Genomic DNA, 25920 nt, shown 5'->3' on the forward strand with positions numbered 1-25920 from the left:
CTAGCAAGTTTAAGGCTTGTGGACTTCAATTCCCATTTCTGAGCTTGCACGACTGGTGGAGGAATTCTGGGAGTTGAAGTCCACAAATCATGAAGCTGTCAAGTTTGAAGTTTGTAAAAAGTGTACATGGTTTTAAAAAGTATACATGGTTGTAAAAAGTATTCTGCTACATTGGTATTTTATTAAACAATATAATACACCATTTGGTTCAGAATACTTTTTTCCTTGTTTTCCCCCTCTAAAATCTAGGTGCGTCTTATGCACCGGTGTCTCTTATACACCGAAAAATACGGTATGTGCCGGGTGAAGGAGGAGAATGGCGTCTGCTTTTAAGAAGCTTTGGAGAACAGCTGGCACGAAGGATTTTCTCTGCAGAAAGCCCCCTCCATCCCTTTTTAATCTGTCAGCGAAGGCTCGAGTCAAAGCAGGGCATCCGTACTTTCCTGATAGCCTGAATCATTCCCGCTGGTGACCTGGGGACTGTATTTATTTGATTTTTATGCTGCCGTTCTTCTTAGATTCAGGGCGGCTTACAACATGCTAGCAATAGCACTTTTTAAGAGAGCCAGCCTATTGCCCCCATAATCCGAAGAGAAGAGGAGAGGGAGAGATGGGAAGGGAAGGGAAGAGAAGAGGAGAGATGGGAAGAGAAGAGGAGAGATGGGAAGGGAAGGGAAGAGAAGAGAAGAGGAGGGAAGGGAAGGGAAGAGATGGGAAGGGAAGAGAAGAGAAGAGAAGAGAAGAGAAGAGGAGAGGAGAGGAGAGAAGGGAAGAGAAGAGGAGAGAAGGGAAGAGAAGAGAAGAGGAAAGAAGGGAAGGGAAGGGAAGAGATGGGAAGGGAAGGGAAGAGAAGAGGAGAGGAGAGAAGGGAAGAGAAGAGAAGAGAAGAGGAGAGAGGGGAAGAGAAGAGAAGAGAAGAGGAGAGAAGGGAAGAGATGGGAAGGGAAGAGAAGAGGAGAGGAGAGATGGGAAGGGAAGGGAAGAGAAGAGAAGAGGAGAGGAGAGAAGGGAAGAGAAGAGAAGAGGAAAGAAGGGAAGAGATGGGAAGGGAAGAGAAGAGGAGAGAAGAGGAGAGGAGAGAAGGGAAGAGATGGGAAGAGAAGAGAAGAGGAGAGAAGAGGAGAGGAAAGAAGGGAAGAGATGGGAAGGGAAGAGAAGATGAGAGGAAAGGAGAGAAGGGAAGAGATGGGAAGAGAAGAGGAGAGAAGAGGAGAGGAGAGAATGGAAGAGATGGAAGGGAAGAGAAGAGGAGAGAAGGGAAGAGATGGGAAGGGAAGAGAAGAGAAGAGGAGAGAAGGGAAGAGAAGAGAAGAGGAAAGAAGGGAAGGGAAGGAAGAGATGGGAAGGGAAGGGAAGAGAAGAGGAGAGGAGAGAAGGGAAGAGAGAGAAGAGAAGAGGAGAGAGGGAAGAGAAGAGAAGAGAAGAGGAGAGAAGGGAAGAGATGGGAAGGGAAGAGAAGAGGAGAGGAGAGATGGGAAGGGAAGGGAAGAGAAGAGAAGAGGAGAGGAGAGAAGGGAAGAGAAGAGAAGAGGAAAGAAGGGAAGAGATGGGAAGGGAAGAGAAGAGGAGAGAAGAGGAGAGGAGAGAAGGGAAGAGATGGGAAGAGAAGAGAAGAGGAGAGAAGAGGAGAGGAAAGAAGGGGAAGAGATGGGAAGGGAAGAGAAGATGAGAGGAAAGGAGAGAAGGGAAGAGATGGGAAGAGAAGAGGAGAGAAGAGGAGAGGAGAGAATGGAAGAGATGGAAGGGAAGAGAAGAGAAGAGGAGAGAAGGGAAGAGAAGAGAAGAGGAAAGAAGGGAAGGGAAGGGAAGAGATGGGAAGGGAAGGGAAGAGAAGAGGAGAGGAGAGAAGGGAAGAGAAGAGAAGAGGAAAGAAGGGAAGAGATGGGAAGGGAAGAGAAGAGGAGAGAAGAGGAGAGGAGAGAAGGGAAGAGATGGGAAGGGAAGAGAAGAGAATAGGAGAGAAGAGGAGAGGAAAGAAGGGAAGAGATGGGAAGGGAAGAGAAGATGAGAGGAAAGGAGAGAAGGGAAGAGGATGGGAAGAGAAGAGAAGAGAGAGGAGGAGAGAAGGGAAGAGATGGGAGAAGATGAGGAGGAAAGGAAGGAGAGAAGGGAGAGATGGGAAGAGAAGAGGAAGAGAGAGGAAGGGAGAGAAGGGAGAGATGGAAGGGAAGAGAGAGAAGAGGAGAGGAGAGAAGGAGAAGGGAGGAGAAGAGAAGAGGAGAGAAGGGAAGATGGGAAGAGAAGAGAAGAGGAGAGAAGGGAAGAGATGGGAAGAGAAGAGAAGAGGAGAGGAGGGTGGGAGGGAGAGGAGAGGAGAGAGGGAGAGGTGAGGAGAGGAGAGGAGAGGAGAGGAGAGATGGAAGAGATGGGAAGGGAAGAGAAGAGGAGAGAAGGGGAGAGGAGAGAAGGGAAGAGAAGAGGAGAGGAGAGAGAGAAGGGAAGAGAGATGGGAAGGAGAGAGATGGAGGAAGGAGTGAAGGGAAGAGATGGGAAGAGAAGGGAGTGAGAGGAGAGGAGAGAATGGAAGAGATGAAGGAAGAGAAGAGGAGGGGAGAGGAGAGAAGGGAAGGAAGAGAAGAGGAGAGGAGAGGAGAGGAGAGAAGGGAAGAGATGGGAAGAGAAGAGAAGAGGAGAGAAGGGAAGAGATGGGAAGAGAAGAGAAGAGGAGAGGAGGGGAGCGAGAGAAGGGAAGAGAAGAGGAGAGGAGAGGAGAGGAGAGGAGAGAATGGAAGAGATGGGAAGGGAAGAGAAGAGGAGAGAAGGGGAGAGGAGAGAAGGGAAGAGAAGAGGAGAGGAGAGGAGAGAAGGGAAGAGATGGGAAGGGAAGAGAAGATGAGAGGAAAGGAGAGAAGGGAAGAGATGGGAAGAGAAGAGGAGAGAAGAGGAGAGGAGAGAATGGAAGAGATGGAAGGGAAGAGAAGAGGAGGGGAGAGGAGAGAAGGGAAGGAAGAGAAGAGAAGAGGAGAGGAGAGGAGAGAAGGGAAGAGATGAGAAGAGAAGAGGAGAGAAGGAGAGATGGGAAGAGAGAGAAGAGGAGAGGAGGGGAGAGGAGAGAAGGGAAGAGAAGAGGAGAGGAGAGGAGAGGAGAGGAGAGGAGAGAATGGAAGAGATGGGAAGGGAAGAGAAGAGAAGAGGAGGGGAGAGGAGAGAAGGGAAGAGAAGAGGAGAGGAGAGGAGAGGAGAGAATGGAAGAGATGGGAAGGGAAGAGAAGGAGAGAAGAGGAGAGGAGAGAAGGGAAGAGATGGGAAGGGAAGAGAAGATGAGAGGAAAGGAGAGAAGGGAAGAGATGGGAAGAGAAGAGGAGGAGAAGAGGAGAGGAGAGAATGGAAGAGATGGAAGGGAAGAGAAGAGGAGGGGAGAGGAGAGAAGGGAAGGGAAGAGAAGAGAAGAGGAGAGGAGAGGAGAGAAGGAAGAGATGGGAAGAGAAGAGAAGAGGAGAGAAGGGAAGAGATGGGAAGAGAAGAGAAGAGGAGAGGAGGGGAGAGGAGAGAAGGGAAGAGAAGAGGAGAGGAGAGGAGAGAAGGGAAGAGAAGAGGAGAGGAGAGGAGAGAAGGGAAGAGAAGAGAAGAGGAAAGAAGGGAAGAGATGGGAAGGGAAGAGAAGAGGAGAGAAGAGGAGAGGAGAGAAGGGAAGAGATGGGAAGAGAAGAGAAGAGGAGAGAAGAGGAGAGGAGAGAAGGGAAGAGATGGGAAGGGAAGAGAAGATGAGAGGAAAGGAGAGAAGGGAAGAGATGGGAAGAGAAGAGGAGAGAAGAGGAGAGGAGAGAATGGAAGAGATGGAAGGGAAGAGAAGAGGAGGGGAGAGGAGAGAAGGGAAGGGAAGAGAAGAGAAGAGGAGAGGAGAGGAGAGAAGGGAGAGATGGGAAGAGAAGAGAGAGGAGAGAAGGGAAGAGATGGGAAGAGAAGAGAAGAGGAGAGGAGGGGAGAGGAGAGAAGGGAAGCGAAGAGGAGAGGAGAGGAGAGAAGGGAAGAGAAGAGGAGAGGAGAGGAGAGAAGGGAAGAGAAGAGAAGAGGAAAGAAGGGAAGAGATGGGAAGGGAAGAGAAGAGGAGAGGAGAGAAGGGAAGAGATGGGAAGAGAAGAGAAGAGGAGAGAAGAGGAGAGGAGAGAAGGGAAGAGATGGGAAGGGAAGAGAAGATGAGAGGAAAGAGAGAAGGAAGAGATGGGAAGAGAAGAGGAGAGAAGAGGAGAGGAGAGAATGGAAGAGATGGAAGGGAAGAGAAGAGGAGGGGAGAGGAGAGAAGGGAAGGGAAGAGAAGAGAAGAGGAGAGGAGAGGAGAGAAGGGAAGAGATGGGAAGAGAAGAGAAGAGGAGAGAAGGGAAGAGATGGGAAGAGAAGAGAAGAGGAGAGGAGGGGGAGAGGAGAGAAGGGAAGAGAAGAGGAGAGGAGAGAGGAGAGGAGAGGAAGAATGGAAGAGATGGGAAGGGAAGAGAAGAGGAGAGGAGGGGAGAGGAGAGAAGGGAAGAGAAGAGGAGAGGAGAGGAGAGAAGAGAAGAGGAAAGAAGGGAAGAGATGGGAAGGGAAGAGGAGAGGAGAGAAGGGAAGAGATGCGAAGGGAAGAGAAGAGAGAAGAGAAGATAAGAGGCATCTCTCCCGAAACAAAACTAAGCTAAAGAAAGAATAATGAACAAACATGAAAGGGAATCACAGCTGGCTTGCAGCCTTGAAGCAAATGCATCTAAATTGTTGTGTTGCTCACTACAAAGCCTCTGCTTTTGTCCTGATTAGGAGAAATAACCATATTTATGGACTCCTCCAATGGCTGATTACCACAGATGTAAAGCTTCTGGCTGCTGCTGTTGTTAATGCTGCAGGGCCTTTGGTCTACCACCAAAGGAAACCAATCAACTCCCCACTTTCCCTGGGTAAAACAAGGCAGTCAGAAATGAATTGTGACTTTGTAGGAGCTTGTTTATCAAACTGGGGCTCTTGCAATGAACCAGGCACCTCATTTGTTCTGCTTTGGGGATGTTTCATTGGAACATTGGTTGCATCGGTACATTTTGTCTTGGCCAACTTGTGAATATTTTGCTTCCTACGAGGACTGAGATTAGAGCCAGAGAAAGGACTACAGTACATTATTCCATCCTGTTCCCAGCTGGTCATTTATATTTGCACTTGGCTGTATAGATAATCTTCCTTCCTTCCTTCCTTCCTTCCTTCCTTCCTTCCCTCCTTCCCCCTCCTTCCCCCTTTCTCTTCTTTCATAATCTCCTTCTTTCCTTCTCTCCCTCCCTTTCTCTTCTTTCATAATCTTTTCCTTCCTTCCTTCCTTCCCTCCCTTTCTCTTCTTTCATAATTTTTCCTTTCTTCCTTCCCTCCCTCCCCCCTCCTTCCCCCTTTCTCTTCTTTCATAATCTTCTCCTTCCTTCCTTCCCTTTTCCCTCCCTCCTTTACCCTCCTTTCATAATCTCCTTCCTTCCTTCCCTCCTTCTTTCCTCCCTCTCTCCCTTTCTCTTCTTTAATAATCTTTTCCTTCCTTCCCTCCTTCCTTCCCTCCCTCCCCCTCCTTCCCCTTTCTCTTCTTTCATAATCTCCTTCTTTCCTTCCCTCCCTCCCTTTCTCTTCTTTCATAATCTTCTCCTTCCTTCCTTTCTTCCTTCCCTTTTCCCTCCCTCCTTTACCCTCCTTTCATAATCTCCTTCCTTCCTTCCCTCCTTCTTTCCTCCCTCCCTTTCTCTTCTTTCATAATCTTTTCCTTCCTTCCCTCCTTCCTTCCCTCCCTCCCCCTCCTCCCCTTTCTCTTCTTTCATAATCTCCTTCTTTCCTTCCCTCCCTCCCTTTCTCTTCTTTCATAATCTTTTCCTTCCTTCCTTCCCTCCCCCCTCCTTCCCCCTTTCTCTTCTTTCATAATCTTCTCCTTCCTTCCTTCCTTCCCTTTTCCCTCCCTCCTTTACCCTTCTTTCATAATCTCCTTCCTTCCTTCCCTCCTTCTTTCCTCCCTCTCTCCCTTTCTCTTCTTTAATAATCTTTTCCTTCCTTCCCTCCTTCCTTCCCTCCCTCCCCCTCCTTCCCCTTTCTCTTCTTTCATAATCTCCTTCTTTCCTTCCTTCCCTTTTCCCTCCCTCCTTTACCCTTCTTTCATAATCTCCTTCCTTCCTTCCCTCCTTCTTTCCTCCCTCTCTCCCTTTCTCTTCTTTAATAATCTTTTCCTTCCTTCCCTCCTTCCTTCCCTCCCTCCCCCTCCTTCCCCTTTCTCTTCTTTCATAATCTTCTCCTTCCTTCCTTCCTTCCCTTTTCCCTCCCTCCTTTACCCTCCTTTCATAATCTCCTTCCTTCCTTCCCTCCTTCTTTCCTCCCTCCCTCCCTTTCTCTTCTTTCATAATCTTTTCCTTCCTTCCCTCCTTCCTTCCCTCCCTCCCCCTCCTCCCCCTTTCTCTTCTTTCATAATCTCCTTCTTTCCTTCCCTCCCTCCCTTTCTCTTCTTTCATAATCTTTTTCTTCCTTCCTTCCTTCTTTCCTTCCTCCCTCCCTCCCTTCCTTTCTTCCCTCCCTGCCTTTCCCTTCTTTCATAATCTTTTCCTTCCTTCCTTCCTTCCTTCCCTCCCTCCCCCCTCCTTCCCCCCTTTCTCTTCTTTCATAATCTCCTTCCTTCCCTCCCTCCCTTCCTTTCTTCCCTCCCTCCTTTACCCTTCTTTCATAATCTCCTTCCTTCCTTCCCTCCCTCCCTCCTTCTTTCTTTCCCTCCCTTCCACAGCATCTCTCAATCCTTCCTTCCTATTACAACAGAGGGTAGCCTCTAATTGATTCTGGTTGATTCTCCTCCCCATAACCTCCAGGCTAGATTAGGATTTTCCCCAAGAAATGGTGATTTACATTTTCTGCCTTGATGAATGAAGACTTTTGATGCCTTTTGCAGGAGCTACTTGGTGGCCTGTGTTATGGGGGCCGGGGGGGGGGGGGGGCAGTATACTCAGAGCATCATTTCTGTAGAGTTGGCAAGTGGGCTTTTTTGGAAACCTGGAGAGATGCCATTGCTAACAAGAATAAGTACAGGGACATTTAATTAATAACAAAAAAAGAGCTATCTCCTGCTGATAAATTGATTAATGGGAAAACAAGATTAATTATATAGAAACATAGAAGACTGACGGCAGAAAAAGACCCCATGGTCCATCTAGTCTGCCCTTTTACTATTTCCTGTATTTTATCTTACAATGGATATATGTTTATCCCAGGCATGTTTAAATTCGGTTACTGTGGATTTACCAACACGTCTGCTGGAAGTTTGTTCCAAGGATCTACTACTCTTTCAGTAAAATAATACTTTCTCATGTTGCCTTTGATCTTTCCCCCAACTAACTTCAGATTGTGTCCCCTTGTTCTTGTGTTCACTTTCCTGTTAAAAACACTTCCCTCCTGAACCCTATTTAACCCTTTAACATATTTAAATGTTTCAATCATGTCCCCCCTTTTCCTTCTGTCCTCCAGACTATACAGATTGAGTTCATGAAGTCTTTCCTGATACGTTTTATGCTTAAGACCTTCCACCATTCTTGTAGCCCGTCTTTGGACCCGTTCAATTTTGTCAATATCTTTTTGTAGGTGAGGTCTCCAGAACTGAACACAGTACTCCAAATGTGGTCTCACCAGCGCTCTATATAAGGGGTGATTAAAAGGGGTGATATAAAGTATGATTATTGTTTTAAAACTGATTTATAATAAGTATGTAAAAATAGGTGTGTAATAGAATGTAAACCCAGTAAGAAATGTTATACTGTACAGATTTGCTACATGACCGTCCAATGTTTTTAAATGTTTTTGTTTTGTATGATATATATATATATGTATGTATGTATGTATGTATGTATGTATGTATGTATGTTTGTTTTCATAGATTTTCACGGGTATATGTATGTAGATTGTTCTGAGTTCGGGTTTTGCCCCGTGTAATATTTTGAGTGTCTATGCGACGTTTCGGTGAAATCACATTCACCATCATCAGGCTGAAGTTTTAAGCTTCGTGCTGTTGTAAATATGGAATGTTTGCAACTGCCATTTCTTCCTTATATATAGTGTTAGGGGTGGAGATTTGGTTTGAATGTAGCAAATAGATTGGGTGACTATGTTTTAGTGATTTGATTGGTTGGTGGAATCACAATTACTTGAAGGATTGACATGGTGATTATTAAACAAAAAAACATTTCATAATAATCACCATGTCAATCGTGGTGTCAAACACTATATATAAGGAAGAAATGGCAGTTGCAAACATTCCATATTTACAGCAGCACGAAGCTTAAAACTTCAGCCTGATGATGGCCCTTAACACTTTAAACCCCTAAATTGCAATTTCCCATTTCCTTAGCAATCATTTAGATTATTACTCACTAGGGTTATTTATTAAAGTTTATTAAAAAAAATATTTATTAAAGACGGACAAAAGTTTGGCGATGACATATGACGTCATCGGGCAGGAAAAACCGGGGTGTAGGGAGAAAAACCACGAAGTATTTTTTAATTAATATTTTTGAAAAACCGTGGTATAGACTTTTCGCAAAGTTTGAACCCGCGAAAATCGAGGGAACACTGTATATGTTTATAAATAAACTTCATATATTCTAAAAAAAAAGAAAGAATAAGTACAGGGACTAATATGTCTTGCATTCCCTCTGTTGTGCAGGACTAATTGTTTATTTTGGAATGATGGTGGGAGCCCTTTTCTGGAGCGGCCTGGCAGACAAGTTGGGCCGGAAGCAGTGCCTGATCCTCTCCCTCTCCATCAATGCCAGCTTTGCGTTCCTCTCTTCCTTCGTTCAGCAGTACGGCTTCTTTCTCTTCTGCCGCCTGATCTCCGGCTTCGGGTAGGTACTGAGCGCCCTGTGGAAGCACAGGCTTCTTCCAGGACAAGGGAGACAACTGATATGGGAGAGCAATGAATGCTTAGCCCAGTGATGGCGAACCTTTCTTCCCTCGAGTGCCAAAATAGTGTGGGCGTCAATGTTCCCTCTAAGCTGCAGGTGTGTGCGCAGCCATTAAGGACCCCCTGTGCAGAAACTTTTGAACTGGTGCAAAGCCATGTAGTCCTGGATTGCTTATTTCTCCGGCCAGCAAAACCAGCTGCCTGGCTTTGCTGGTCGGTGCAGGAAAGCGTTGCTTGTGAAAAGCGTGCATTTAAAAAGCGCACCGCTTTCCTGGACAGCCGGCTTTGCTGGCTGGAGAAGCGAGCGATTTGGGACTGCGGCGACGTGGCGGCCTTTAAGCGCAGCCCTTTGCAGTGCCCCACCATCCGTTCTTGCAGGTAGAGGTCAGGTGTGTTACTGGGAGGCGGAGGTGGCGCGGGGCCGGGCTCTGGGTGCCGTGGACGCCAGGACACCGGGGAGGGCTGCCTCTTAGCTGGAGAGCTGGACGGGGGCAGAGGCAACGGCGGAGTCCAGCGCTGGGGCCATGCGGGGCCGCTCATCCAGGGGCCCGCGGACTGGCAAGCCGTCCTCCGCTCTCTCTCCACTCTCTCTCTCTTTCTCTCTCTGTTGCCGGCATGGTGTACGAGAGAGAAAGAGAGTGAGAGAGAGAGAAAGGAGTAGAGAGAGAGAAAGAAAGCAAGAGAGAGAAAGAAAGAGAGTGTGAGAGAAAGAAAGCAAGAGAGAGAGAGAGAAAAGGAGAAGAGAGAGAGAGAAGAAAGGAGGAGAGAGAGATAGAAAGCAAGAGAGACACAGAGAAAGAGAGAAAGAGAGAGGGAGAGAGAAAGAGAGAGAAAAAGAGAGAGAGAGAGAAAGAAAAAAAGAGAAAGAGAGTGGGTGAGAGAGAAAGAAAACAAGAGAGAGAAAAGGAGAGGAAGGGAGAGAGAGATAGAGAGAGAGGAATGAAAGCAAAACGGGGAGAAAAAAGAGAAATGAGAAATATTCATTTGTTTGTTTGTTTGTTTATTTATTTATTGACTTCTGTGTCACCCAGTACCGAAGGGACTGCCGCTCAGACACTATGCATTTTCCACCCACACCAAAAAATAATTAGAGGGAACATTGGTGGGCGTGTGCTATTGCACATGCATGACTGCCCACACTCATAATTCAATGCCTGGGGAGGTTGAAAACAGCTTCCTCCACCCCCTAGAGGCCGGAAATGGCCTGTTTCCCAACTTCTGGTGGGCCCAATAGGCCCATGTTTTGCCCTCCAAAGGCTTCCCTGGAGCCGGGGGATGGTAAAAACATCTTCCCCCATTCCCTCCGAAGGCTCTCTTGAAGCCAAAAATGTCCTCCCAGGGCCTCTGTCTGAACCAAAAATCACACACATGCACGTTGGAACTGAGCTAGGACAACAGCTTGCATACCAGCAGTTATGGCTTCGCGTGCCACCTGTGGCACCTGTGCCATAGGTTTGCCATCACTAGCTTAGCCGATTCACTTCCTACACTTCTCATTCATGAGCAAGCTCCTTGGAACAGCAGTGGAACAGTGCTGTTCCAAGAATTGGTTTCCACTGCAGTGTAAAATTTTGCAATGTTACAATGGCAGCATCCAATAAAAGCCAATGCAATCCCTGGGTTCCATTAATTGAGGGATAGAATCAAGATCATGTGAAGCATTAGTTATATGTAGTACAGTAGTACCTCTAGATACGAGCTGCTCTAGATACGAGTATTTCCAGATACGAGCTAGGAGGGGAGAGACATTTCTGTTCTACTCCCGAGCTGAAATTCGGGATACGAGCCGAGTGTCCACTAGGTGGCGCAAGAATCCTTGCTTTTGGTTAGAATCCTTGCTTTTGGTTATCTCGGAGGGGGTAAAAAGTTATTTGTTCCAGAATACGAGTTGCCTCGAGATACAAGCTCCCTTATGGAACGAATTATGCTCGTATCTAGGGGTACTACTGTACTTATTGGGTATTTTCTACCTCCATGTCTTCCCCTGTGTATCCTTTGTAACTTAAAAGTAGCGCTGCTTAAGCAGGGAATTGTATTAGAAGACCTCCAAGGTGCCTTCCAACTCTTGTCCAACATAGATTTACAAGAAGAAAAAAAATAAAATAAAGAATGTTTTGCCCTCTCAAGTTTCTAGTTCTAGGTGAGGACAGTTTCCACCCCCCCCTTGCCCACCACTTCTGTTTTTCAAGTCCAATTAGATGCTGAATGCTTTGCCCTCTCAAGTTTCTAGTTCCTTGTGAGGACAGTCCACCACCCTTGCCCACCACTTCTGATTTTCCAGACCAATTAGTTGCTGAACGTTTTGCCCTCTCACGTTTCTAGTTCTGGGTGAGGACAGGTCCCCCCCTCACACACCATTTCCAATTTTCAAATACAATTAGATGCTGGATGTTTTGCCCTCTCAAGTCTCTAGTTCTGGGTGAGGACAGTTCCTCCATCCAGCCCACGATTTCTGATTTTCAAGTCAAATTACACGCTGTGAGACCCTTTCTATGGTTTCTAAGTTGTCTTATCCTTCCAGTTTCCTCCTTTTCTTTCTTCAGTATCGGAGGTTCCTTGCCCATCGTCTTTGCCTATTTCTCCGAATTCTTAGCCCGCGAGAAGCGAGGAGAACACCTGAGCTGGCTCTACATGTTTTGGATGATTGGTGGCTTGTATGCCTCGGTCATGGCCTGGAGCATCATCCCACATTACGGTAAATGCTTCCAGACCTAAGAGGGAATTTTCCTGCTTCTGTGTCTTGTCTCTAGGCCAGGGATGGGGAACCTTTTTTGGCTTGGGTGCCAATAGGGTGCAGACGGGAGCGATAGCAATCCTGCAATTGTGCACATATGCGCCCTCGCCCATGGGGTAATAATAATAATAATAATAATAATAATAATAATAATAATAATAATATAAAAATTAAATTTGTTGGCCGCCCCTCTCTGAAGACTCTATCTATCTATCTATCTATCTATCTATCTATCTATCTATCTATCTATCTATCTATCTATCTATCATTTATCTATCAATCAGACAGATATATATCTGTCCATCCCCAATTAATCCCTCTCCATTTCTTTATCTATCATTTGTTTCTGTCCTCTCTCTTCATTTCTCTTCCTCCCTCTCCCTCCCTCCCTTTTTTATGTACACTGAGAGCATATGCACCAAAGATAAATTCCTTATGTGTCCAATCTGACTTGGCCAATAAAGAATTCTATTCTATTCTATTCTATTCTACTGTATTCTATTGTATTCTATTCTAATCTACTGTACTGTACTCTCTATCTATCTATCTATCTATCTATCTATCTATCTATCTATCTATCTATCTACCTACCTACCTACCTACCTACCTACCTACCTACCTCTCTATCTATCTATCTATCTATCTATCAATCTATCAATCTATCTATCTATCTATCTATCTATCTATCTATCTATCTATCTATCTATCTATCTATCTATCTATCTATCACCTATCCAGCCAGTCCTCTATTCTCCCAGGAATTTGATTTTGTGTTTCTGCCTTTCAATGGAGCAAGGAAGAACTTACTTCATGTCTGTCCTGTCTAGCTATCTTTATTTGTATGCATCATCTATCTATCCACTCTCTATCTATCTATCTACAGTCTCTCTCTCTCTCATCTGTCTATCATCAATCATCTCCCTGAACTTTCAATCTGACATCTGTACCAGCACTGATCTATTGCACCCCATTTTTCCTGTCCTCTTTTCCCCCCTTACAGGTTGGGGGTTCAGTATGGGGAGCCACTACCACTTCCACAGCTGGAGGGTTTTTGTGGTGGTCTGTTCCCTCCCTTGCATAGCATCCCTCGTGGCTCTGAAATTCATGCCGGAAAGCCCACGTTTTCTCTTAGAGGTAAGTCATCTGGGGATGGAAACAGCTGCACGGAGTGGGTAACTCCAGGATCACTCAGAACCTTCTCCCCATTTCCTTTATAAAGACACTACGGCAGGAGTGCATTACAATATATACAAATATCGACCAATCAGGTTGTAAAACAGATTGCATCATTTTGCTGATGCACCATGACGCAGCATTCTTTTTATTTTACAGTAATTGCAGCATTTCCACTCTATTCTGAATATTACCCTAGGTTTTAAATCCTGACAACTTAAATTTTCCTTCATTTGTAAAAGTTGTTTATTCAGGAATAGAAGCGTTTCCATCCAGTGCTCCCTTGGCTGTGTACATCTGGAGTTGCTGTTTTACGTCATCTGGGTAGTGTTCTGCCTGACTGGCTCAGGCAATGCGTAACAGTCCAAGGAAAAGAAATCAAACACACACGTGCTCTGCTAATCAGCAAACCTGTATTAAATAAACAAAAAAGGGTTACTCAAAACAGTTCTTAGTGTCCAAAAACAATTATAGCGCAAGGCTTACTTCAGCCACATACAAAAACACAGGAAAAAACGAACAAAGACAACCTGGAATGAGCAAAGACGTTTCAGGAGTCCTTTTGAATCTTTGAAGCAAACAGCAAGTCCCAGAGTTTTCACCTCCCACTTGTCTGAAAAAGCTGGGTTGAAAACTCCAGCGGCACGGAACAGAAACTTCAGAGCAGGAACCACAAAATAACACAGATAAACAGCCACAGTTTGCCTTGGGCCTCTGTTCCCTTTTATCCCTTTAGCCCTCATTAAGGAAACCACACCCAGCCCTCAGTATAAGAACCACACCCAGCCCAGGTGCTACGATGATGACTTGTAATACTCCTTCAGTCGATCCCTTCTCTGCATAGCTCTTCTGCTACGCAGATCAATATATTGATCTGCAGAAGAATCCAGAGACAAAAGACTGTCTGAGGGACTGTATGTCAAATCCCCTGGGCTTTCTGCTGAATCCTGCGTACCAGTGGCCTCGTCCTCCTGGCTGTCTGCCACATCTTCCTGGCTGTCAGCCAGGCTTTCGCATTCAGTGTGTGCTGCGTCTCTCCCATCTGTGGGAGCAACGGCTGGCCCAGGCCCAAACACAACAGGTAGTACTAGTTTAGGTGAGGATGGTGTACAATATGGACTTCTGACTTCCTCTCCTATGATTTTTCTAGATGGGCAAGCATGATGAAGCATGGATGATCCTCAAGCAAGTCCATGATGTCAACATGAGGGCCAAGGGAGAGCCAGAAAGAGTATTTACGGTGAGCTGGGTCTAAGTCTTCTGCCCCAGCTATGGACTAGAAAGAACATAGCATGCATGCAGTTTGTTCAAACCTCCGTTTACTCAATTAACAACTACAAATAATCTTGCTTAATAGCTGCCACACACAAACACAAGTTAAAGCAGTCTTTTTTTGAAAAATCAGATGTGAATTAAACGGTATTAACAGCTAGCATAAATCCATAAAGTCACGAATTAAGTCTCAGCAAATAGTCCTGGATATCTCAAGAAGCATACAAGGGTTGGCAAAATACCTAGAAGCAGTCCGCAGGAAGAAAACCAAAACAGATAAGCTGAGCAGATATTTACAAACGACAGGAGGCACATTAATGAACAAACATCGTTTCCTGCATAGTTTTTTCTGTTGTGGTCATCCCCTAAGTAGGCTAGGGGAATGACCAATTAGCCCCAAGTCTTACTCCCGAGTAAGTGAGTACTCACTTCTCATTAAAGAAGTTTTTTCAACTTTGACTGGATGGTGGGGAATAGAAGGATTTATATTCCTTGCAGACAGGTGGTGATCTGTATTATTTAGAGGGTTGTTAAAGCACTTGGAGGTTTATAGAATTCTTTATTGGTCAAGTGTGATTGGACACACAAGGAATTTGTCTTGGTGCAGATGCTCTCAGTGTACATAAAGGAAAATATAGATTTGTCAAGAATCATGACACTTAATGATTGTCATAGGGGTCAAATAAGGAATGAAGAAACAATCAATGCTAATAAAAATTTATGGTCATACAGTCCTAGGTGGGAGGAAAAGGATGATAGGAATGATGAGAAAAAACTAGTAGGAATAAAAGTGCAGACTTAGTAAAAAGTTTGAGTGTTGAGGGAATTATTTGTTTAGTACAGTGATGGTGTTAGGGGGGAAACTGTTCCTGTGTCTAGTTGTCCTGGTGTGCAGTGCTCTGTAGTGACGTTTTGAGGATAGGAGTTGAAATAGCTTGTGTCCAGGATGTGAGGGGTCAGTAAATATTTTTCCCGCACTCTTTTTGACTCGTGCAGTATACAGGTCCTCAATGGAAGGCAGGTTGGCAGCCATTGTTTTTTCTGCAGTTCTGATTCTCCTCTGAAGTCTGTGTCGGTCTTGTTGGGTTGCAGAACCAAACCAGACAGTTATAGAGGTGCAGATGACAGACTCAATGATTCCTCTGTAGAACTGGATCAGCAGCTCCTTGGGAAGTTTGAGCTTCTTGAGTTGGCGCAGAAAGAACATTCTTTGTTGTGCTTTTTTGAAAGGTGGAAGGGTTTCTCCTAAAGCCTAGCACCATTTCTACGGTTTTGAGTGTGGTCACACCAGAAGGATAGCTGTTCAACCTCTCGTCTGTATGCGGACTCATCATTGTCTCGAATGAATCCGATCACTGTTGTATCGTCTGCAAACTTCAGTAGTTTAACAGATGGATCGTTTGAGATGCAGTCATTGGTTTATAGAGACAAGAGAAGTGGTGAGAGTACACAGCCTTGGGGGGGGGGGCTGTGCTAATTGTACAGGAATCTGTGTCCTCAGGATCACCTGAGGGTCACAGAAACTAGGAGCACTACACAGGTGACCATGAGGACACAGATAAACCCCCAAGGGATTCAACAACCTTCTAAACCAGTGCTTCTCAAATATGCTTGGAACAATATTAGATAATAATAGAGTAGTAGATGCTTGGAACAAACTTCCAGCAGACGTGGTTGGTAAATCCACAGTAACTGAAACGTGCCTGGGATAAACATATATCCATCCTAAGATGAAATACAGGAAATAGTATAAGGGCAGACTAGATGGACCAGGAGGTCTTTTTCTGCCATCAATCTTCCATGTTTCTATGTTGTATTGTGTAGTCACAAACTAGGTTGGATCTGAAGAGGCTGCTAGTGATGATGTGTTTTCTAAATTCTACTTCCCTTTATTTTTTTCTTCTTCAGGTCGCTCAGATAAAAACTCCCAAGCAAGTTGATGAATTCATTGAAATACAGAGCTCCACGGGAACATGGTACCAACGCTGCTTTGTTAGAGCCATGACCACCATCAGACAGGTATGGAATAAGGGTAACCAAGCAAAAGAAGCTCAGGATTTGGAGTCATGCAACCCAACAATCTGCCTGAACAAAACACAGTTTATCATGGTCACATAACATGCAATGTTCAAACAAACAAGGCATTTTATGGGCTTAAGGAACAATATTTTTTTCTTCATTTAGCATATCAAGACTAAAAACCTATGGCTAATAAAATGTTTGACAAGATGCTGGCAAAATGATTTACAAATAGATGAAAGAGAAATGAAAGAAATAGTAGAAAATATATATAAGACTAAGAATATAAGAGTTAAAGAGATGAGAAGGAAAAATTTACATAAATGGTATTATACACCAGCACAACTTTCACATTTCCAGAGGAAAGGGAAAGGTAATTGTTGGCATGGTTGCCAAAAGAAAGGAATCTTCATGCATATGTTCTGGGAGTGTGTTGAAGTTCAGAAATTTTGGAAGGAAGTGCAGAATGAAATAAATAAAATGTGAAATATTAAGTGGATAACTACAAAAGAAATAGCAATATTAATTAAACAAAGAGAAGAGATAATAATAATCCTTGGGATGAAACCATTCTGGGGTGCATTTTAATAATAATAATAACAACAACAACGGAGTTAGAAGCGACCTTGGAGGTCTTCTAGTCCAACCCCCTGCTTAGGCAGGAAACCCTACACTATTTCAGACAGATGGTTATCCAACATCTGCTTAAAAACTTCCAGTTTGGGGGCATTCACAACTTCTGGAGGCAAGTTGTTCCACCGATTAATTGTTTTATTAAGCATAAAACGTATCATTAAGCATAAAACGTATCAGGAAAGACATTGTTGTTAGCCGCCCCGAGTCTGCGGAGAGGGGCGGCATACAAATCCAATAAATAAAAATAAAATAAAATAATGAACTCAATCTGTATAGTCTGGAGGACAGAAGGAAAAGGGGGGGACATGATCGAAGCATTTAAATATGTTAAAGGGTTAAATAACGTTCAGGAGGGAAGTGTTTTTAATAGGAAAGTGAACCCAAGAACAAGGGGACACAATCTGAAGTTAGTTGGGGGAAAGATCAAAAGCAACATGAGAAAATATTATTTTACTGAAAGAGTAGTAGATCCTTGGAACAAACTTGCAACAGACGTTGTTGGTAAATCCCCGAGTCTTCGGAGAGGGGCGGCATACAAATCTAAGTAATAAATAAATAAATCCACAGTAACTGAATTTAAACATGCCTGGGATAAGCATAGATCCATCCTAAGATAAAATACAGAAAATAGTATAAGGGCAGACTAGATGGACCATGAAGTCTTTTTCTGCCGTCAGACTTCTATGTTTCTATGTTTCTAACGGTCAGGAAATTTCTCCTTAGTTATAAGTTACGTCTCTCCTTGTTTAGTTTCCACCCATTGCTTTTTGTTCTACCCCTAGGGGCTTTGGAGAATAGACTGACTCCTTCTTCTTTGTGGCAACCCCTGAAAAATTGGAAGATTGCTATCATGTCCTTCTTCTTATTAAACTAGCCATGCCCAGTTCCTGCAACTGTTCTTCATATATTTTAGCCTCCAGTCCCCTAATCATTTTTGTTGCTCTTCTCTGCCCTTTTTCTAGAATCTCAACATCCTTTTTACATTATGGCAATCAAAACTGAATGCAGTATTCCAAGTGTGGCCTTACCAAGGCCTTATAAAATGGTATTACACTTCATGTGATCTTGATTCTGTCCCTCTGTTAATGCAGCCTAGAACTGTGTTGGCTTTTTTGACAGCTGCTGCAAACGGCTGGTTCCTATTTAAATGGTTGTCCACTAGGACTCCAAGATCCCTCTCACAGTTAATACTGTTGAGCAAAGTACCACATATACTGTACCTGTGCGTTTTGTTTTTCTTGCCTAGATGTAGAACCTTACTTTTTTCACCGTTGAATTTCATTTTGTTGGAAAGTGCCCATTGTTCAAGTCTGTCAAGATCCTTCTGTAGTTTGTGCCTATCTTCTGGACTGGAGTGTTGGCTATTCCTGCCAGCTTGGTGTCATTTGCAAATTTGATAAGTTCCCCATCTATCCTCTCGTATTTTGAAAATCTATGACCAGGTGGTTACATATTGTGCTTAGTCATAAATGTCTAACCATAGAAGTGGTGCAGTGGCCTAGAGATGGAGCTGTTGCCACACAATCAGAAGACTGTGAGTTTGATCCGAGGTTGTTGTGGTTGGCTCTGGCCCAGCTCCTGCCCCAGGGAATGGGGAGGTGGATGCAGGGGAAAATTCAACATGTCACAGGCCTGTGTTATTGCCGACAGAATCAGATCAGAGTTTAGTTTCCTCGGACGAAGAAGAAGGTGGGAGTGACTCAGCAGAGGAGGGCTTGGCACACAGCCCAGCCAGTCAATCTCCCTTATCTTCTATAGCTTCAGATGATGACATTTTGGACCCACGCAAGCGCAGAATTATGCATAGAAGAGACCAAGAAAGAACATATTACAGGAAATAAGGGAGGCCACCTGTGTTTGGGTGGGGCTCCAGTAATTAGGGCTGCTGCTATAAATAGCAGCATGTGGGTTTGGCCATTGTGGAAGAATATCTGTTGCAGTTTCATCAGGAATCTTGTGTGCTGGACTTTGTTGCTTTTTCACGCCTTTGAAATCAAAGCAGAGCAGCGTGTGTGTCTCCCTTCCTTGGAAGAAGAAGGGGTGTGAAGTTTCTCCACAGCTGCTGGCTAAGTACTTAATGACTACTTAAGGGAAAGACTATCTGGTTGTTTTGGGAAGAGTGCTCTTTGCAATACAAAAAGAGTGCTTAGTTTATTTTGACTTTTGTGATAAAGAACATTGTTTTGAATTTTCAAACGTGTGTGTGTGTGTCAATTTGTATCCTTGAATTTTCGGGAGGCTCCTATCAGAGAGCCCGACAGAACATAGGTAGAGGCAGTTATTTCTCTCTTTGGACAGAATGAGAATATATCTGCTGAACAAAAACTCTGCATTGGTGACAGGAAGGACACCCGGTCATTAAAACACTTGTCTAACTGCATTTAGTTGCCCAAGATTCCACCCCCGCAAGGGATTTGGGGATCATTAAATGAAGTTGTTGATGATAAATGTTTAACCATGATTTGTTGACTTTAGTCCATGTATTGCCTTAAACCAAGATCAACCAAATCAAATTATATCCTAGCACAATATGTGATCCAACAAACATTAGTACCACACAAAACTGTCAACCTAATGAGTGATGTTGATTAAACACAATATTTTTCACTTAGTTGAATAGCTTGGCTGAACTTGACTTTTGAAATATGAAAGAACTCACAACAAATCACAGAATAAATTAAGGTCACCAATCTCAACGAACTACAGTAATTTGAGATTGCCACTGATTTGACCAAGAGTTACTTATTCTTCATTATAATCTTTTATTAAATTTTCTAGGTAATGGACAATGTCGTTTATTGTCTGACGGCGCAGTACAGAATGAACACACTATTATTGTCAGTTATCTGGTTTTCAATGGCCTTAAGGTAGGTGTGTTAGAGGGTTTTTTTTAAGGTTTGTAGAACATTATCATTCCTGTTTGACCTGCCGTCCAACATATCAGCTATCAAATCAATGCTAGTTGATGCCTCCCTATATATTTTTCAAAACTAAAACCTTTCAAAATTCTGTCCTGAATCAGCAGACAGGAAAATTGACTGGGTGATCGAAGGAAAGAAAGGGAAACCAAGCTTTTGAAAAACATAGAGTATATTTTGGAAAGTTGAGCTGTTTTTTTGTGGGGAACAGCTTCCTTATAGAATAGAATTATTTATTGACCAAGCATGACTGGACACACAATTTGTCTTCGGTGCAGATGCTCTCAGCGTACATAAAAGAAAAGAGACATTTGTCAAGAATCATGAGGTCCAACACTTAATGATTGTCATAGGGGTCAAATAAGAAATGAGGAAACAATCAATATTAATAAAAATCTTAAGGATACAAGCAACAAGTTGGCCTTCTCAGGGTCCCGTCGACTAAACAATGTGGTCTGGCGGGCCCCAGGGGAAGAGCCTTCTCTGTGGTGGCCCCGGCCCTCTGGAACCAACTCCCCCCAGAGATCAGAACTGCCCCCACTCTCCTTGCCTTTCGTAAATTGCTCAAGACCCACCTATATCGCCAGGCATGGGGGAATTGAGACATCTCCCCCGGGCTTATATAGTTTATGAATGGTATGCTTGTGTTGTATGATTTTTAAATGATGGGTTTTAGATAATTTTTAATATTAGATTTGTTACATTGTATACTGTTATTATTATTGTTGTGAGCCGCTCCGAGTCTACGGAGAGGGACGGCATACAAATCTAATAATAATAATAATAATAATAATAATAATAATTATTATTATTATTATTATTATTATTATTATTATTACAGTCATACAGTCATAAGTGGAAGGAGATGGGTGATAGGGAGGATGAGAAAAAACTAGTAGTAATAGTAGTGCAGACTTAGTAAATAGTTTGACAGTGTTGAGGGAATTATTTGTTTAGCAGAGTGATGGCATTCGGGGGGAAACTTGTGTCGACGTTTTGAGGGTAGGAGTTGAAACAGTTTATGTCCAGGATGCAAATATATTCACAGCCCTCTTTTTGACTCGTGCAATATATATGTACTGTAGTTGGATTTTAGAACCATAAAAACAAAACAAAACGCTTATGAAGATCAGGGCAGTGAGTCTTTGTAGGGGTTTGGGAATTGAACTCATATAAATTTGGACAAGTAGCCAGCTTCTGATTCAAGTCTCAAAACTGGGAAAAGACCTCTTGGACTTACCAAGAAAAGCAATGCAACCGATATTTCCACTTCTCTCCGCAGTTATTATGGTCTGATTGTCTGGTTCCCCGACATGATACGGTATTACCAAGAGGAAGCCTACAAGTCTGAGAGGAATAATTTCAAGTCAGAACTAGTGATGGATTTCACCTTTGACTTTAATCTCCGAAACCAGCTCTACACAAATTGCACATTCAAGAATGACAGGTGAGTGCCCCAGCCTGCAACCATCAGCCCTCTGAACCTCTAGGGATGGGCCACGTTATGCCTGATATTACAAAGCAAAGCTGGCTGAGGAATTCTGGGAGTTGAAGTCCAGAAGCCTTAAAGTTGCCAAGGTTAGAGACGGAGAGACCTGGTCTAGATGTCATTCTTTCTTTCTTTCTTTCTTTCTTTCTTTCTTTCTTTCTTTCTTTCTTTCTTTCTTTCTTTCTGTCTTTCCTTCCTTCCTTCCTTCCTTCCTTCCTTCCTTCCTTTCTCTGTTTCTTTGCACCTTTGGACTCTATTGGGGGCATTCTGACCTCTTGTGGCAATATGAGGGAAAGCAGCTCACTTTCTGCTGAAATTTATGGTTGGGCTGCCTTCCACCATTCTCTTCCTTCTATAACAGGGGTGGGTAATTAATTTTGCCATGGGACCGCATGAGAAATTGGAATGGTTTTAGAGGGGCAGCGGCTGTCCCCAAGGCAGCCCAGCAGTCATCAGCTGGAGGCCGGCAGCTCGGCCCTGGGGATGAGTGGGGCGCATGGCATCCAGCCAACGGAGGAACGCATGGGGCAGCTTCGATCATCCGGCGGACAGGGCTCGGCACCATCAGCCCCTACCCTAATTTCCCGCCTTCGGGGGCATCTTTGGGAGGGCGCAGCGGTCGGCAAAAGCGCTCTGAGCACAGGGCGCCAGCTGCATAATTCCCGAGCTGAGACAACATTGCTCAGAGTGCCTTCGCCAACCGTTGCACCCTCCCAAAGGTGTCCCCAAAGGCGGGAAATTAGGGTGGGGGCTGATGGAGGCGAGCCCCAACCGCTGGGTAGGAGGTCGGAGTCCGCTCCAGTGTGAGGAAGAAGGAGCTCACTGCATCTGCTGGAACTCCTCCGGTTCCTGCTTTCCACATGATTCATCAGGAAAGCAGGGACCGGAGGAGTCCCACCAGACGCCGTCAGCTCTTTCATCCTCACACTGGTGTGGACCCCGACCACCGCGGACCAGTCACAGACAGCGGGCGGGCCGGATGGGGCCCGCGGGCCGCCCCTTGCCCAGGTCTGTTCTATCATCTGTCCTGTCTAATCATTGAAATAATAAACCACAAATTCATTTTCCCAATTTTTGCACACAAAGACCATAAGAATGCAGCTGCGAGAGCAGACATGGGCTTCCCCAAATATGCCCATGTTACACCAACACTCCGCAGTCTGCATTGGTTGCCGATCAGTTTCCGGTCACAATTCAAAATGTTGGTTATGACCTATAAAGCCCTTCATGGCACCGGACCAGATTATCTCAGGGACCGCCTTCTGCTGCACGAATCCCAGTGACCAGTTAGGTCCTACAGAGTGGGCCTTCTCCAGGTCCCGTCAACTAAACAATGCTGCTTGGCGGGACCCAGGGAAGAGCCTTCTCTGTGGCGGCCCTGGCCCTTTGGAACCAACTCCCCCCAGAGATTAGAATTGCCCCCACCCTCCTCGCCTTTCGTAAACTTCTTAAAACCCACCTCTGCCGTCAGGCATGGGGGAACTGAGATATTCTTTCCCCCTAGACCTTTACAATTTATGCATGGTATGTCTGTATGTATGTTTGGTTTTTATAGTAAGGGTTTTTTTTAGTTATTTTAGTATTGGATTGGATTGTTACATTCTGTTTTTATCATTGTTGTAAGCCGCCCCGAGTCTACAGAGAGGGGCGGCATACAAATCCAATCAATCAATCAATCAATCAATCAATAAATAAATAAATAAATAAATAAATAAATAAATGGCTTCCAGTCATCAATAAACATAAGAATGTCTGTTTTCCGTCTTTTAAAAAAAAAAGCCAAAATCATGGGAGGAGGCATATATAATGCCGATTCCCAAAGAAGATACGGATAATTAAAAGTTACAGACCAATTAATTTCTCTATTAAATTCGGACTGCAAAATTTTTACGACAATATTGGCGGAAAGATTGAAAAAGATATTAAACCAAATTATTCACTTTGGATCAGAAAGGCTTCCTCCCAAAAAAGGCAAATTCGAAATAATGCCAGAGTAATCACGAACGTATTAGAATATGACAAAGTGCATTTAGACAAACAATTGGTTTTAATGTTTGTGGATACGCAAAAAGCTTTCGATAATTTAGATTTAAAAGGTTTTTTTATTATTATTTTTCCACTTCATGTTGATGCAGATATCAATGCATACATACCGGTACATCTCAAAAACAATGTAAAATTCTTCAACACCACTGATAACACAGCTATTCTCCGAAAAGACCTAGACTCTGTCTCTGATTGGTCTAACACTTGGCAACTCTAAATCTCAACCAACAAAATGCTCTGTCCTACAATACACCTAGTGCGAGGCTGCCTCCCATACACTGCGCTAGAGTGAGAAACCCAGGCGGGCAAGAGGCGGGAACCTCCCACTCCTTTGACCGAAAGGCGGTTGCTACTGCTGCTGCTACCTGCTTCCTGTTCCTTCCTATGCTGAAGGGCTCCCCTCTCCTCTCGCTTTGTAGTCAGCGCTTTTCCTTCATTGTGGTGACTCTTTGGTTTGGCTGAAGCCGAGTTGATCCGGCCAGGGCGAAGCATCCCCTTTTGTCTTTCTGTGTCCAAACGCTCTGGGAGGAAACCTTGCGCCGGGTATATGGGAGGAAGCGTGAGGGAGTCACCACAGTGAAGTGGTTTATTCCCTCTCCAAGCGCCCAGAGAAAGGAAAACGCTCCATTTGCTCTGGACTGCCCAGAGCAAAGGGAGTGTTTCTTTTCTCTGGGCACTGGCTGAGGTTTATTCCCTCTCCAAGCACTCAGAGAAAGGAAAACACTCCATTTGCTCTGGACTGCCAAAGCCTCCTTAAGCGCCACTGAAAGGCTCCTCTGACAACCCAGAAAAGCCCGAGATGGCCAGGATTAAAGGGGGAATGGCAGGAAACTGGTGGTGCCTTCATGCCGCTCTCAAATTCCCTGGGAAATTTTTCCGGGCTCGGGTTCTTAAGTAGAAAATGGTTCTTAAGAAGAAGCAAAACAAATCTTCAACACCTGGTTCTTATCTAGAAAAGTTCTTAAGTAGAGGCGTTCTTAGGTAGAGGTACCACAGTATAAGGAAAAGATTGGAATTTTTTTAATAACACAACTAAAATATATGCAAAATTTATCCTTTTCACCAACATCGATCAACTTCACCATCCATTCCTCCATAGTAAGTAGTGTTGAATCTGTCCATCATTATACATATAATAATATTGCCACAGTCATCATATATTGAAATAATTTCAGAAGTGGGAACTTCTGCCCATCGCCTGGTTTTTCATCACAGTAGCAGCTTCTGGAATGATTTTAGTTATCCCCGCCCCAAAATAAATAAATAAATAAATAAATAAAATAAATAAATGCCTTAAAACAAAGTCTTAGCAAAGCTTGATAGACCTCCTTTCCATCCAAATTCTCCAACTCTTCTCCGAACAGAAATGCCTACGAGTACCTAAAGTTTATAAAAGTGGGGAGGGGAGGAAAAGGTTTGTAATCTAACTTTACAGATGCACCAAGTTGTTCTGTCGGGCTCTCTGGTAGACTCCTCCCAAAAATTCACAGGTACAAATTTCAGACACACACACGTTTGAAAATTCAAAACAATGTTCTTTATAATGAAAATTCACTTAAACCAAGCCCTCTTTTGGTATAGCAAAGAGCACTCGTCTTCAAACAAACTGGTAATTGGTACAAGTCCCTTATCAGTTCTGTGATACTTAGCTTGCAGCTGTGAGGCAATTCACAGCCCTTCTTCTTTCACAAAGCGAAACACACTTTGCTCTGGCTTAGTTTCAAAGCGGGAAAAAATCACCACACAAAAGGTCAAATTCAGTAAAGCAGTCACGAAACACAATGATCAGATAATCCTCCACAATGGCCAAACCCACAGGCTGCTATTTACAGCAGCCTCACTAATGACCACAGCCCCACCCAACCACAGGTGGCCTCATTTTCTTTGATAATAATCTCTCAGTTGTTGCTGCTTATGCATCGCTCTCCGCATGCGTGGCTGTATCATTAACTCTTGTTCTGAATCCAAGGAGGAGCTAGATAACTGATCTCCTTCTGAGCTGTCTGCCACACTCTCCTCCTCCCTGTCACTCATGTCTTCTTGGTCAGAGGAGCCTTCATCATCAGATTCCACCGGGGGCAAAACAGGCCTGCAGCATGTGGATGTCTCCCCCACATCCACAGTCCTTGGGGCAGGAGCTGGGCCAGAGCTAACCACAACATTAATCTTGATTTAACTTAATTGCATCTTGGATAGTTTCTGTAGCCTGATGTATTTCTTACCTTCTGCTCTTTGCTAATAAAAAGGTTTGAGGCATGTTGGCAAGCTCTTAGCTCTTGTCCATCCTCAGGTTCGTCCAAATGAAAATGCGTGATGTGACTTTTGACAACTCCCTCTTTGAGGACTGTCATTTTGAAGACGTGACATCCAGCGAGACCTACTTCAAAAAGAGCACTCTTATAAATATCACCTTCTACGACACAGGTAATGTGGAGTATTCTGAGCAGAGATTGGTTACAAGTGGTGTGCCACAAGGGTCTGTTCTGGGTCCTATTCTTTTTAATATGTTTGTGAGTGAGATAGGGGAAGGTTTGGTAGGGAAGGTTTGCCTATTTGCCGATGACTCTAAAGTGTGCAATAGGGTTGATATTCCTGGAGGCGTCTGTAATATGGCAAATGATTTAGCTTTACTAGATAAGTGGTCAAAGCATTGGAAACTGCAGTTTAATGTTTCCAAATGTAAAACAATGCACTTGGGCAAAAGGAATCCTCAATCTGAGTATTGTATTGGCAGTTCTGTGCTAGCAAAAACTTCAGAAGAAAAAGATTT

At 44.1% G+C, this 25920-nt stretch overlaps 1 protein-coding gene across 1 annotated transcript in view; it reads left to right on the top strand.

Annotated features, from left to right (window-relative positions):
* Positions 1-25920, top strand: part of SV2B (synaptic vesicle glycoprotein 2B) — an 87630-nt gene that overhangs the window by 55869 nt on the left and 5841 nt on the right. The window contains exons 3-10 of the mRNA XM_070763510.1: positions 8624-8804; positions 11407-11558; positions 12598-12731; positions 13921-14010; positions 15951-16061; positions 19476-19564; positions 20898-21062; positions 25441-25574. Coding sequence (XP_070619611.1) covers positions 8624-8804; positions 11407-11558; positions 12598-12731; positions 13921-14010; positions 15951-16061; positions 19476-19564; positions 20898-21062; positions 25441-25574 — 1056 coding nt within the window. The remainder of the gene's footprint in view (positions 1-8623; positions 8805-11406; positions 11559-12597; positions 12732-13920; positions 14011-15950; positions 16062-19475; positions 19565-20897; positions 21063-25440; positions 25575-25920) is intronic.

Source organism: Erythrolamprus reginae, chromosome 10, assembly GCF_031021105.1.
Source record: "Erythrolamprus reginae isolate rEryReg1 chromosome 10, rEryReg1.hap1, whole genome shotgun sequence".
NCBI lineage: Eukaryota > Metazoa > Chordata > Lepidosauria > Squamata > Dipsadidae > Erythrolamprus > Erythrolamprus reginae.